Below are 15046 nucleotides of genomic sequence, written 5' to 3' on the forward strand. Positions count from 1 at the left end.
AAAGCCAAAGGTGGTGCAACTAAATACTAGTGATGTATTTAGAATGGTCTTTTGTTTACCTGTTTTTCATGATTGCATACTTTTTTCCTCAGATTTGAGTGATTCCATATTTTTTCCTGTGCTTGGTCAATAAAAGTAACATTCACCAACTTCCACAATGTTTTCTCTTCATTTCTTTGAGTGTTCCTGAAAGCCAACAAGTTGCACTTTGGAATGACCTTATTATTGTATCATGTTTTTGATCTGAGTTTGTTTTACAGAATGAAATGTCTGAATGAGTGCTCATCCAAGACTGGTCATTCCATACTTTTTGCCAGGGGTTGTACGACTGCTTACAAATAAATGGAAAATAAAATGTTTACTTTCATATTGACCCTGTTTTCTGACATGATTGTCAAACTTTTCAGCTTCTATCCCACATAACAGTGGCGATAGTTGCTACTAAACAACTTGAAAACCTGAAATAATTATCAACAGGCATGTGATCTTGTGATACTTGAACATCCAGGAAGTGAGTCATGAGTACATATTTGTCTATATCCAGTATTTCCTGTGTAGTTGAGGCATGCTGCCAAATTTGCATACAAGTGACAACATTTGATGCAGTCAGCAGAGCTCTGGCTTTAAAATGTCTGTGGTGCCAAATGTTCAGGAAAATATCCTGACTGTGTTGCTTTAGTGGTTTTTAAGAACCACATTTTAACAGGGTGGTATGTTTTAAATCTTTCATTTTGCAAATAAAATTTTTGACCCATTTCAACAATTCCTTCTAGGTTCAGTTTGAATTTTGACAATACTTTGCTTTAACCAGTTTCCATTCCTTAGTATTATTTCGCACCTTCCATAAACTGCAGGACTATACGGTCATTACAACAGCTTAGAAACACTTCTTTTGTTGTAGGGTTTAATTACTCAAAGTAAAATTAAAATTTGCCCAATGAACCTTTACAATTTTGTCTCTGGATGTGTCAGTCATTAGTGTTACATTTTTTCTTTTGACAAATATAGAAATGTAGATTAAAGTAGTAGGCTTTTCCACTTTTAAAGCCACAACTTATGAAGTATTTAAGAGCTCCAAAAAGGATTTTTCTTGCTTAAGTGTCCCTTTTCTCCCCCTCTAATCTCTTCAATACATTGTGAGATCAAAGTCCGTGTGTATTTGTTATATCCTAAGCAAACACCCATTCTACACACCTTGATGTGCCTTTTTAAGTGTTAGTCTCTGTTCAAACAAACATGGAACAGAGCAGACAACAGCTGCCATAAAAAGCTGCTTTATCAGAACTTTTGAGAGCACGCACCTCTTTGATATTGTTGCCAAAGAGACTTTATGCTGCTTATTCCAGCCGTATGTTATAATTAATTGCATTGTAGAAGTGTGTTGATAAGAAAATATTTAACGGTTTAATAAATTGGGTCAACGTTCACAGAGGTGCAAATGTGGTCCTTTGAGGTAGGCAGATGAGACATTTACCTGAACGTGAAAAAACAAAAATAATTGCTTCATGGTTAAATAATTTCTAATCATTTGTATTTCATCTTTTGTTTGATTCTTATTCTTAACTTTTACTTTCAGCTGTCCATAAATAGGCAGTTTGAGTTGAGTCTGATCTTCTGGATGGGTTCTTCCTAGTAGAAACATTTTGTCTTTCATCCAAAATAGGTCTTCAGTTAAAGGAGATGAAGGTAACCTCAGCCTTATGAGCAGTGCCTTCAAATATATCTCCTCAGAATGAAGAAGTCTTCTGGATAAAAGACGAAATGTTTCAGCAAATAACTCTTCCAGAGGACCTGACTCAACCTTATTAATTTTTTCTGTCTGAATCATTGAGATGCACATAAAAACTATTTTAAAAATTATAACATTTTTCACTGTATTTGTGTTAGTAACTACCATTTTCCAGCCAAAATGTGATTTGACAATCTTATTTGCCTACCGAGCACAGCAAAGTCAGTTAGATAAGCTTTTAGAGACCCCAGGTCTCTGTTTACACCTCATAATTTCAGTTTTCACAAGAAACCAACATCCAAAATCTATATGAGACCTGCCCTAGGAGGGTTAAAATAACAACTCCCAATACCCCCATTCATTATTTCTGCAGGTTACAATCTGTCATTGTTATGGCCAGAAGTTATGTTCACATATTTGTGATGGTCCAACCGGATCCAACCTTTTCTTTTTATTGATCTACCTGTTTAGTTAGTATATATCTTGATGAACCTGTTTATGGCTTATCAGTGAGAAATGCTCATTAATGCACTCATTCACTGCTGTCTGTGTTGGTTTACAGCCAGGCCATTTGCATGACTTCCTTGTCAGTCTGTACGCTCGTGAGCACCTCTTTGTCTCTCGGGACGTTTTATTTAGTTTAAGAAGCAAGGAGTGTCTGACTTCAGACTTCACAAATCTAAGGGCATCACTTCTGTTTTCTGGATAGGTGAGATGGCCTAAAGGAAAGGAAGCAGAGCAGAGCGGTGGGGAGGAGTTGTCCTCGTGACAGGTAGACACAGGGAGGAGCTGTGCTACCTGTGCAGAGCTGGCAGTCAGGGTACATTGAATAGTACACCTGTTGCACTTCCCAGGCTCTCTCCCTCTCTCTCTCTCTCCTCTCCTCTCTCTTTATTCCCTTCTTTTCCCCTTTACCAACCTGAGAGCACAGGAGGACTGGGAAACTCACCATGGATCCCAAGGAGGGCAGCAGTACTGAGAAGGAGAAAGAGAAGGAGAAAGTGATCAAAAGGAGGAACCGTCCCATGTTTATTCGTTACCTGGAGAGGAGGAAGACGGACACTATAGTAGCTGATGACATGGCCAATGGTGACATTAACCTGGGGACGCTGGTGAGGAGGAGTCAGTCTGATAAGACGGAGTACAGCGCCAAACTTAAAGGTACAACATGTTCCCAGAGGTCAAAACTACGGCGACAATTTAAACACACGTGAGCCAACTTTCAATTTAAACAATGATCTCCACTCATTTCCAAACACAATGGGAACTTATAGCCTAACAGGTAACAACTGATGGGCTGTAAGTGCTGCGTCTGCGTGTCTTCAGGGGCAAACTTTCACACTCACACTCATAAGTGTGTGTGCCTCTGTACCGGGCACCTGTTGTGTTACTATGTGCTGAGCTGGATACTCCCTCAGGGGATGAAGCCACATTATGCAAACTGTGCCCCAAACTCGGGCACAGAGGAGTGGCCGGCAAAATTGTTCCAGACCAGCAGGTAAACAAAACTTAGACAGCAGAAATGGGAAAAAAAATGCGAGAACATTTTGTCTTTGTTGCCCAGTTTTACAGGAGAAAGTGGAAGAACTGGTCTCACAATTTGTTTCTCAGAGACCATGCATCAGGAGAAAAAAAAACTAACAGGGTGAAATCAGTGAAGGAAGAAGTAATTATAAAAAGAATGGGCTTTAAAAAACACACAATAATTGCTGACATAGTCTTTTAATTCATTTGTCTGTGAAACAGGCTCCACTTGTCCCGTCCTAGAGTGCACTCAGTCTCTGCCTGGGAATGCTGCCGTTCAGGCAAAATGACATCAGATGTCATCAGTAAGGGAAGGGAGGGGGTTACTTTTATAGTATGAAAGCTACCAGTATGCTGGCTTTCCTGTGCCACCTGTTCCTCAGTTTCCTCAAACAATACACACCACATGTATTACATCACTGCAAGCACTGTGAATCCTCAGTTGCTTTGCTGAAAACTGTTAATGATGCAAAAGCCTAAAGAAGCAGAACAGCAACAGCTTAAAACTAAAAAAAAAAAGAATAGCCAAAAGTAGCAAAAGATAATCTAAAGGCTAAAGTAGAAAAAAACAAGTTAAAGTCATCAAAAGAATAGAAGCAAAACAAATTTAAAAAATACTGGCTTAAAGCCTAAAATAGCAAGAGGCTTGAAAGACACTAAAATCCCAAAAGCAGCAAAAGGCCAAGTGTAAATAGGACAAATGTAGCTAAAAGAAGCAATATATGCCAGCTAAAATATGTCATCAGTTCAAAGCTAAAGTAGAAAAAATAGCTTAAATCATGAAAAAAATAGCTAGAGTTTAAATAAAATAAAAAATACTGTCCAAACTCCAAAAGCAGCAAATGGCTATGAAGAAGGTAAAAATAGCAAATAGCTAGCAAAAAAGCTAAAAATAACAAATCTGGAAGGATTATTTAGCTACAAGAAACCAAATAGTAGCTAAATGCCAAAAGGAGCAAAAGTTTAAAAACTAAAGACAGCACAAAGCTGTCTAAACGCTAACAAAAAGCAAAAGGCTAGTCAACAGCTAAAAGTAGCAGAATAATAGCTAAAGGCTAAAACTTGCAAAATGCTTAACAATTGTTTGAACGAATGGAAATGATCCTCATTCATTACTACAGAAAAAAACATCTGTAAGTAAAGTATTTTGAAAAGTGTAAAAGTCACAAAAATAATAATTAAAATAAATAAATAAATAAATAAATAAACAATTAAATAAATAAACCTCGTCCACTGGGTGTGGATATTTACTGAAAAAGAGATACTCTCTCTGCTCTTTGGGCACTTTCTATTTTCTTGTCCCGTCTGCATCACGACGGGCACAAGGAGTTCTCAAAAAACACTCACAGCTGTTTTCAGTAAACTGTCCACAACCCTCGTCATGGCTCCAGCATCTCATCTGATGAGCAGCATTACATATTTACACTGGTATTACCAATGCAAATATTGTCACAACGATGACTTCACTGGAAGAGGAAACATATGAGTTGCTGTCCCATACAGTCTGTTTCTCATCTGCTTGTCAAACAGGTTTTTTTTCCCCAAGTCATAGAACCATAGCAACATGACATCAGTCCATCTAATATTTACTGCAGCTCAAATATAAAACAGTCCAGATAAGATAATGATTTACCAGCACATTACACACATAAAAACATATATAGCCACACATCACGCAAAAGAAAAGTCACTTTGTAGTTTTTAATTTATTTATTTTAAGACCTATTCTTGATGCTTAACTTAATGTCAAAAGATCAAATACTTTTGAAGTAGTTTTAAATCATATTTTACCAAAAGGTAAAAGGTGGGTGATAATGTTTGTGCTTGTGTTCGTGTGTGTGTTCATGTGCCTGCAGCAAAATATGTTGTGAACAAAATGTCAGTCTTTATTTAATTGGTCTGAAAGTTTCATTGGTTGTACGTTTATGATTGTTTACCTTCAACGGTGTCAGCCCAATTCAATATGGCTGCCACAGTGATCTTGACAAACACATAAAAGATTATAATTTAGTTTATTTTACAGATAATGAGATAAAACTTCCCAAAACTTCCCAGAATTGCCACTAACTATAAAAAGATTACAACAGATTTGTCTGTCTGTTAGAAAAATATCCAGTGAATCACTAGTAAAATTTTAATGAAACTCACATAAAGTAATCAATGGATGTACATATATATCTACATAACAAATTCACAGCTTAACAACCCTACTCAACAAAAATAAAATAAAAATGGCTATAACTCAATAAATTACATACTGTAGCTATAGAACTATAATTGGATGTGGTATTAGCTAAAAGTGTCACCCAGAACACACACTTGGAGCGCTAAGGTAATGCGCAAGATTTGAAAATATGGAGTTAGATTGTGTATATCTAAGTAAATTCGTTAGAAATATATTTACAGAGACCATAAAGTATTTTTATCTAAAGACTAGGTATTTTATTAGGAATATTTAAGCAGTATTCTGATTGAAGATTTCCTGTTGCTGTGTGGCAAATACCCCTATCTATTGTTTTTCCTGATGGTGCTACATGATACACAATGCTTTGTATTGTTTCTGGGTAAGTCTGTCAGATCCTTTTTGCTGGGCTGAACAGTGAAAAGCCTTGTATCCACTTTCATGGGAACTCCAGCGCTGGTAACCACACCAAACATAACTCTAGTAAAAGAATCAGTCAGGACCATGTCAGTACTGTTGCTGACTCTTGGAAAAAAAAAAATATGTCACAAAGTGTATGAATTAAAAGGGTTGTGTTTTTTTATTTATTTATTTTTGTTTTGTTTTGTTTTGTTTCCCCTGTGTGTGTTTTTTAAGGTGTCATTTCACACAGTGGCGGCCAATGCTGACACACGACATTGACATTTTTAGAAAATCCTTTTAGAAAACGGGTTTACTTGCAGTCATTTTGACATGATGATGCAATTCTCAAATTTCTTCTAATATCATGCTCAAACATTTTTCCATTATCAGGCAGATATATGTTCTCCTGAACACCTCTGTATAGTACAGTGAGAAGAAAATACATTTCATCTGCACAAAACAGGAAAAGATAAGCTGTTGTTTCTGCTGTTTATATTTGTAATTGGGCCTCTCTCAGTTTGGACCATTAGCTCACCAATCCTGTCCGAATAAAAACTTCATATTTTAAAACTGGTGCCATTTAAAGATTAGGTAAGTTAGTAAGTAAGTAAGTAAGTAAAGTAAGTAAAGTTTTATTTACAGAGTGCCTACTTGTTCACAATCTTTCCATAGAATCCAATTTTAGAAGATTTGAACGAACCCTTTGGATCAGCATTGCAATACTGCACTACATCTCTAAAAATATGACCTCCAGTCATTATAGAAAAATAATTTTAAATGACTTTGGTCAGAATGGTGAAGGGGTTTTTAACAGCAGTGACCAAAGGTATATTTAAACAACCTCTCTCCAATAGATAAGAACGTGGGTTGAATGATCAGGTTTTGACCTTGTGCTGCAGTCTGAGGCAGAATTTTTCTTATTTTTGGCAGAATGATGACTGAGAGCAAGGTTTTATTAAACAGCTCTAAACATCAGAACAGGACAGCTTCTAGAAGAGGATATTTGTTCTAAATCAAACATCAAAATCTACAGGGGAGTTCATTAAAAGGTACGAACACAAAGTTTATCTCATCTCTGCACAGTTTTTGTTAGAAATTTGATATACATTTACATATATCTCAAACAGGATTTAAAACGTCTTATCAAGTTAAAAAATGAAAGAAAAGTGAAAAAAAAAACCAAATTAAATAATGGCGATAAATGACCATTATTAACTGTGAAACTTCCAGTGAAGGGCAATGATTTGCTTAACTCTTCACAATAAGACACCAGCAACCTTTGAACTGCAAGAATGCTTTTCTTTTCAAAACATGAATAACTATATTTGTATGTGCTAACCATTCAGGTTAAGTCTGAACAAATCAGAGCTAAACAAGTTGAATTCTAGACTAGAGGATACATCAGATATAACCCACTGTCCTAGGTATACAAAACGAAATAAATCCTAAAACTGAATGGTTCAGTTGTAGTAAGTGCATTTAAGTTAATGACTTTTAGCATCATGGGCTTTTAAGTTAAAGAATAAGAAGGTTGTTTTCACTGTATTGGAAAGTGAAAAAGGTGAATTTTAACTGCTCATAATGTTGCAGGAAGTGGGAGATCAGTTCCTCATGAAACACAGGCTGCATTGTGCTCATTTTCATCAGAAGGCTACTGACCGGAATCACACGATGCGTCCATGTTGAGCTGCAGCAAAGGGCATCCAGAGGTGTTTTCTACCTTTACATGAGCTGCAGTTGTCATTTGATTTCAGTCCTATCACCATAGAAAGAATGAAAATGCAGAGCTACCGTATGGAGATGCCACATATTCTTTAGTTCTAAAAAGAATACAAATTTCATGCCAGAGTTTTAACCTAATTTTATTTTGCTATAAAAAAAAGGACAGAGTTAAACATTTTGTACAATCTCCTGTTCCTGTTACCATGCCGAATTTTAGCTCAATATCTGTAAAATATTAGCAAAAATCCGTTGAGGTACAGTCAGTTTTGTGACGACACTGTCGTCTTGAATTGAGCTGACTCTGAAAGTCATTCATTTAGTTCATAAGATATTTTGCTAACACTACAGACCAAAACACATGGTCAAAAACACTGTCCCATTATTGACTTCAAATAGGAAGAGCAAGACTGGATAAATGATTGATCATATTCACTGGATAAAGAAAGTTAAACTTTTCCAGGTTGTATCTTTTGTATAATGTTGTGCATGTGTGTGTGTGTGTCTGCGTGTGTGTTTTGTAAAACATAACTGGAGGCAGGAGTTGAATTTTGTTTGCATGTGCACGCGACTGTGAGTGTGTGAGTGTGTGTCTCCTCTCACAGTGAATCAGCGTGAACGAGTGTGTGTTTGTGCCCCCATCTCTCAAAAACACACACACAAACACACATACAGTACACACAAAGTCTGAGCAGATGGGATGCCTGAGCACGCAGAAGAATTACATCAGCAGCATGATTAGTTTCGTAACCTGACACGAGCCTGGCAGCCTTCTGTCTGGCTCTCTTCACCTCTGTCTCGGCCCTTTATTGCTCCCTCTCCCTCTGGAGGAGGAAGTGGTGCTTGGCATCGATTAGGCAGCGAGGAAGCATCGCTCTTCCTTGAACAGACACTCCTGGCTGCCATGCAAAGCACAGAACAGCCTTGGTCTGATTAGGCAGCGTTAAAAAAAGCGAGAGAGAGCAGCGAGCCTGACTGGCATGTTTAGTGAAGCCTTTTGGCATTGGGTTGAAAATAATTAGATCAGGGTGAAACGCAGAGTTTTACTCAGATGTCAAGCAGATGGTGAAAAAGATTGGGTGTTTTTGTAAAGCTTCATTCCACAGAGCAAAAGTATAACCTATAGTTTGAATTTAGAAAATAGACTACATACAGTACTGCAATTTATGGATGGCTGTTGGTATTGTGATTAAATTTAACAAGAATCTAAACTCAAAATTTACTCATTTGAATTTTTCCCCCCATCTTTTAGAAAAACTGATGCCACACAACCTGTCCACCCTCCCCTCTCCCATACTGGACCTAGAGGAGCTCCGTGCGAGGAAGATGAAGCACAGGGCGAAAGTGATAAAGGAGCTTGTTCAGACTGAAAAGGACTACCTCACTGACTTGGAGTTGTGCATCAGAGAAGTGGTTCACCCTTTACGTAATCTGCAGGTAGGTGTTCCTCAGAACGCTTCGGAGAAGACGTCTGCAGCAAACATGATGAAATAAATCAAACAATAAAGCCTAATGTGAACACTGAACCCTGTTCACACATTTCTATTGTTGAACCAACCCGACAAACTTTATGTTTATTATCAAGCATGATTCACTAATTGGCACCACTGAGATGAACCCATATATTGCATCACTTTGTTTTGGCAAAAAGCTGTATGCATAAAACTAAGATCCTTTGTTCATTTGATTTTGTTTTTTCCAGATAATAGATGTGGATCGACTCTTCACCAACATGGAGACGTTGTGTGAGGTGTCGGCAGCACTTCTCCACAGACTGAACGAGGCCATAGACGAGCCAGATCCAGAGGCAGTTGTCATAGGTTCGGCTGCTTTAACCTCTGACTCCTCGTCCACTTTTGCACTTGTTGGCTTTCTCTTTAAAGGTCAACAAAAGGTTCTCACGACTTTTGGTTTTATTTAAAGGTGATGTGTTCATCCAGGCAAAGGCAGCTTTAGAAGACGTGTATAAGATTTACTGTTACCACCATGACGATGCAAACTCGTCGCTCAAATCCTACGAGAAGGAGGAACAAATCAAGCAACATTTCATTGCATGTGTATTAGCTCTGAAGTAAGTTGTACCATGTTCTTAAAAAAACTCTACATTGTTTATACCTTACAAAACAAAGCATATAATGTTGTCTACTTATAATCTTTCTTGTGCCTATTTTATTGCAGAAAAATCTATGACCAAGAGTGAGTACCCTTTTTTTTCAGTGTTTTTTTTAATTTGTGTTTCTTGAAATTATTATCATTCACTAAACTGAATCCTTTTTGTCCAAAGAGGAAAGCCTAATTTGTTGGACATGGGCTCACTGATCATCAAACCCGTCCAACGGATCATGAAGTACCCGCTGCTGCTCGGTGAACTGTGGCAGGCTACCCCAGAAGACCACCCGGACTATCTGCCACTGCAGGAGGCTTTGACAGCTGCTAAGATCATAAATGTGAACATCAATGAGTTCAAGAGGCGAAAGGATATCGGTGTGACTTCATTTTCGTGACGTTTCTTGGTCAAATGTTTTGACTGAAGTTAAAAAAAGATAACTTTTTAATTTGATGTATTGTTACTGTTGTGCATCAGTTATGAAGTACAAGAGGTCAGAAGATGAAGGAACGTTGAGAGGCAAACTAAACAAGCTTAACATCCATTCCATTCGGAAGAAATCAGACAGGTTTGCTGGTTATCTAAAGATTCTCACTGGAGTTGAACCACAGGTAAAATACAGCAATGATGAGTTGTTTTGTAGTTGTAAAAAATCTACCAATCAATGATCAAACTGATTGGTTAGATGGATAAAAAGGAACCCAATTTGATGTCGAACCAACCTGAACTATCTTGTATTCTGCAGGTGAGAGATGAAGTGTTTGACAGAGAAGAGAAACTGTTCAGGAGTTTGGAGAAAGCTGTGAGGCAACTGGTCAAGAACGTCCACTGCTACATGCAACATATTCAGGTGAGCTCTTTAAACACTTCTGTCAGTTAAGATTTAATTGTTTGTATCCAGTGAAATCAAGGTTTTATATATCTCAAGTTTTACCTTTGAGCAAAAGAGTTGAGTATTCTCAACTTCATTACTAACAATTTTTGTGCTGGTCTAACCTTAGATGGAGAGTATTTTTTAGCTGTGACTCCTCTTAAATTTGATGTTCCCCAAGGCTCCATTTTAGGCCCTATTCGCCTCAAGTTTTATATGCTTTCCTTGGGCTTCAATGTCAAAAAGCAAAATGCTATCTTTCTCTATTTTGCTGATGACTTTCCGATCTATTTCACTGTACCAGTCAGCATCCTTATAGCTATTCAAGCCTTGCCACATTGTCTTTGAGATATACTAGCATGGATGGAGAGAAAACTTCCACAGCAGAAATCATTTTATTTGGACAATCCAATATACTAAATGTACCAGTCCTAGCCATCCATTGAATTCATCCATCTGTTTAACAGGACTACAAACTCAAGCCATGTCCTATTAAATCAAAAACTGTGAGCCTAAATAGAAACTAATTATTTTGAGTTTATGATTAGCAAAGTAAATCAAATGTTAAATCAAGCAAAAAGTCTATACTCAACATGTACGCTAATTACGTAAGGTTTAATCTTTATGCTGCCAGTTCAAATATTTTGACTTTCCCCATTAGTCAACAATGAAAATGTTCTGCCTAAAGATGTGTATAAACTTTATGAAATATGCAAAATTACTTCAATAATGTTCTCAAGTAAAATAAATAAAACACCTGATTTTATATATTCTGTAAAATCTGATATACTTTTGACCAACTTCTCTGCAGGAGATGGTGTCTGTGGCTGTTCAGAATGTGAAGGAAATAGAAAATATCATCAAAGATCCCAGCAAAAATGACCTGAATGGTTCATCACACAACAACAGCAACGATCCGTACAAGTACCTTGTAAGTACATATTTAGTTGCAGCCAGGTTGCACCATACCTGTTACCAGTTTACTTTAATGTGTGAGTTAATTTAATGTTCAGCCTCCTTGTCTTCCTTTATCTCCATGAACCATTTAATTTTGTATCTGTCCTTGCTTTACTCTTTTATCTTTCCTTCTCTCCAACTGGGAGTCATCTGTCACTTTGCCGACAGCTAGCCTACCTGTCTTACTTCCAACATAGTAATATTTTTCTGTCCCTGAACCGGTCCTTAGATCCTGCAGCCCAGCCAAACTCTCCTGTCAACATGGCTTTCTATCTTTAATAACACCCATATTCCTGAATTGTAATTATCAACCCCCTCTTTAAGAAGTGTTTTAAACAATATCAAACAACTTGCTTTCATGTTTTAAATGTTTACATTGTGTAAGAAACATGCAGACCATTTTTTTCATCCTTTGCATCTTGACTTTTCCCCTGTAGAAAGACAGAATGGAGCGTTTGGTCTTGGCCCCGCTGTCCTGCCTGCAGGGCATGTTCACAGCTCCACAGAAACTCATCCAGAAGCGCTACGACAAACTGCTGGATTACTGCAGCCGCCTTGAGCGCTCGTCCTCTAATTCATCTTCGTCATCTCCCTCGTCTTCCTCCTCTTCGCTTGCATCAGAAGTTCCTCCTGGACTTGCCAAGAGGGATTATGAAGCTCTGAATGCTTTGCTGGTGGAGGAGCTGCAGAGGTTCAACATGGCGGCTCACCTGATCCTGACTAACTGTTTGGTGTGTTTGGTAGCCCTTCTCAGGGGGCTTATGGGTAATGCGTTGGTTGGTGCTCCATCTGCCCAGCAACTACCAGTGAGTCCTCAGCATGTAAAATGTAATGTTATGTGTGTGAATGCTGAGTCAGCAATCTTGTTTTCAAGTTGTTGTTTTTTTAATCTGCTATTTTAGCCACTCACATATCAAAGTGTTCAGCTAATTCAGGGGATGGGTGCTATGAATTATGGCTTTTTTAATCTTTAGCTTTCTCAATAGTTTTATTATTTTCCCCAAGATGTGCTCTATAGAAATACATTGAGATCATTTCCATTCCTCCAAAAACACTGCTCTCTTTAAAATATTTTTCACCAATCTGTTATTATTTACCAAGCATCTTTTTACTTTTAGCTTCTTGGTTGCTTTTGGCTACTTTTGGCTTTAGATAACTTTTTGCTAGTTTCTGGCCTTTTTTTATTTTTATTTTTTTACATTTTTTTTTAGCTTTTAGTCTTTTGGTACTTTTAGTTTTTAGCAGGTGTTTTGCTACTTTTAGCTTTTGCTAGCTCATGTTTCTTTTTTTAGTTTTGTGTTATCTTCAGCTTTTAGCTAATATTTTGCTTCTTTAGCCTGTTAAATTATTTTTGAATTTTAGCTCATTCTGACACTTTTAGCTTTCACTTTGCTTGCCTTGGCTTTTAGCTAGTAATTTGTAACTTTTAGCTTTTAGTGTTTTGCTTATTTTAGTTTTGCCAACTCACTATTAGATTTTTTTTAATTAAACTTCCGCAGTCAATCAACCCTTAACATTTCTCCTTTAGATTAATGTTTTTTTAATGAAAACTCATCTCTGCCATGGTTTGTCTTTTCAGCCTCCACTGTCCAACATTGCTGAAGTGCAGAACAGCATAATGGATGAGCTGAACAACCTGACGTTTGTCAAGGACAACGCACAGAAGCTGATTGAGAGAAAAGTCAGCTTTGAGAGACGAGACAAGAAAACAGCAGTAAGTCAAAGGGAAAAATAATCTAATTTTGATACTCTAAAAAAATGCAGCAACAACACAGAGAATTGGTAACACATTTTCCATTACATGTTACAATACAGTTTGTTCAACTCGACGGGTTTTATTCCTCACTGCAGACAGTATCTCCTCAGTATGGGCAGGATCTGCTTTTTATCACTGCACCATTTGTGGAGCTCTCTTGTTTAATTACAGCATTTTGATCTTGAAAACACCTAGAGCAGACTAATGAGGAGTATAAAAGTGTGAACATCTGAGTGACTTTGCAACAGACTTTTACTGTAAAAGAATTTGTAGATCTTTTGGGAATTATTGAACTAAACTCAATGCTGCAGAGAACAAAATATTTACCTGTAAACATACATGTAACTCCAAAGTGACAACACTGGCACGGCTTTCTTTCGACGGGCTTTTTTATTAAATGCCGTGAAAACTATAAAAACAAAACACAAAGCTTTAGACAGATACATTTACAGACAGACAGGTGACACGTGCTTTAACAAAGATACCTCGTGGCCGCCTGCCACTTCGGAGGTTGGTTTTTAGAAGAACATCACTTCGTTATCTGTTCTAAATCAAAGTATTAAATAATTAAATCACCACAATCAATGAATTTACAAAATACCATAACAACACGAGACAAGGCTGCTGCACGTGCTCACCTCCAAGCTTCCGCTCCTTCTCTGTTCATCCAAGTCTCGCAGCACAATCACATGTACACAAATCTCGCGATAACTTCCAACAAAAAATAGTTCGACACGAAATAAAATATAATCATTTTACAAGAATCTCAAAACGTAAACCAAACAACTTAAAATACATAAACCTAACAGTTAGAAATAAACATACATTTTTTCATAACATAAATCATTTTAGTGACACTTACAATACATTTGTGCTTATCTTCAAAATATGCATTCAGTTTGACCAAATTATTTATGTTTTAAATTATGTACATAAACAACTTACTTTAAATTTAGGCAATTTAGGAAACTTGAATGTTTTTGTTTGGTTGTAAATGGAGTTTCCATATGATCATTAACCAAATAAAATTAATTTTGTGTAAAACAAGAAGAGATATTTGAAACGTTTCGACAGGTTAAATTATTACAATCAATCTATATGTTTAATTTTATTTAGCAAACTGATTTTTAAAGAATGCAGTACTTCTGCTGGCTGACAAAAAGAAACAAAGCATGTTTACCTGAAACAAACAGCAAATAGTGTAAAAAAATCTAATTAGAATTTTTTTTTATTTTTAGTGATTTTCTGACACACCCCCACTTTGAGTCTGTAACACCCATCCTCCCCAGTATGTCCTTACCTTTTCACCTCCCTCATGCACTGATTACTGAAAACACACCTTGGTATTACACCATACCCATCTTAAATATTTACACCAACACTGCCTTGTGCTGGGGTGTCTGCCAGGTGCCAGAGGTGCAGCATCAGACGGAGGAACAGCGCGCCTGGCTGCTGTCAGAATACCCTCTGAGCCGTCTGTACCAGCTGAAGAGGAAGTGCAACGGCTGCCAGGAGCAGGACCTCAGCCTGCTGGAGGGAGAGCTGGTGGCCCTGTTGGAGGACACAGACCCTTTAGGCAGCAGCAGCCGCTGGCTGGTGGACACTGGAGGTAAGAGTGTAACTGTGTCAAATCCAGGCTCTACCAACTGAGCCACGGTGTCGCCATAATAATAATAATTTTCAATATGCAAAAAAATTACAAACTTATATAATAATAATAATAATAAAATTCTTCTTCTTCTTCTTCTTCTTCTTCTTCTTCTTCTTCTTCTTCTTCTTCTTCTTCTTCTTCTTCTTCT

At 37.3% G+C, this 15046-nt stretch overlaps 1 protein-coding gene across 2 annotated transcripts in view; it reads left to right on the forward strand.

Annotated features, from left to right (window-relative positions):
- The first annotated feature begins 2613 nt into the window (after positions 1-2613).
- The window catches only part of arhgef38 (Rho guanine nucleotide exchange factor (GEF) 38), a 15517-nt gene continuing 3084 nt past the window's right edge, over positions 2614-15046 (forward strand). Inside the window, exons 1-12 of one of the 2 annotated variants that reach the window (XM_014007738.1) lie at positions 2614-2890; positions 8809-8993; positions 9259-9376; positions 9480-9627; positions 9735-9752; positions 9841-10040; positions 10141-10274; positions 10409-10513; positions 11346-11465; positions 11929-12297; positions 13071-13205; positions 14655-14856. In XM_014007738.1, coding sequence (XP_013863192.1) covers positions 2680-2890; positions 8809-8993; positions 9259-9376; positions 9480-9627; positions 9735-9752; positions 9841-10040; positions 10141-10274; positions 10409-10513; positions 11346-11465; positions 11929-12297; positions 13071-13205; positions 14655-14856 — 1945 coding nt within the window. In that variant the 5' untranslated portion in view covers positions 2614-2679. Of the gene's footprint in view, positions 2891-6771; positions 6887-8808; positions 8994-9258; positions 9377-9479; positions 9628-9734; positions 9753-9840; positions 10041-10140; positions 10275-10408; positions 10514-11345; positions 11466-11928; positions 12298-13070; positions 13206-14654; positions 14857-15046 lie in introns of those variants that run through there. The other variant, XM_014007740.1, reaches the window with a different exon arrangement.

Source organism: Austrofundulus limnaeus, unplaced genomic scaffold (genome assembly GCF_001266775.1).
Source record: "Austrofundulus limnaeus strain Quisiro unplaced genomic scaffold, Austrofundulus_limnaeus-1.0 Scaffold44, whole genome shotgun sequence".
NCBI classification, from domain to species: Eukaryota; Metazoa; Chordata; class Actinopteri; order Cyprinodontiformes; family Rivulidae; genus Austrofundulus; species Austrofundulus limnaeus.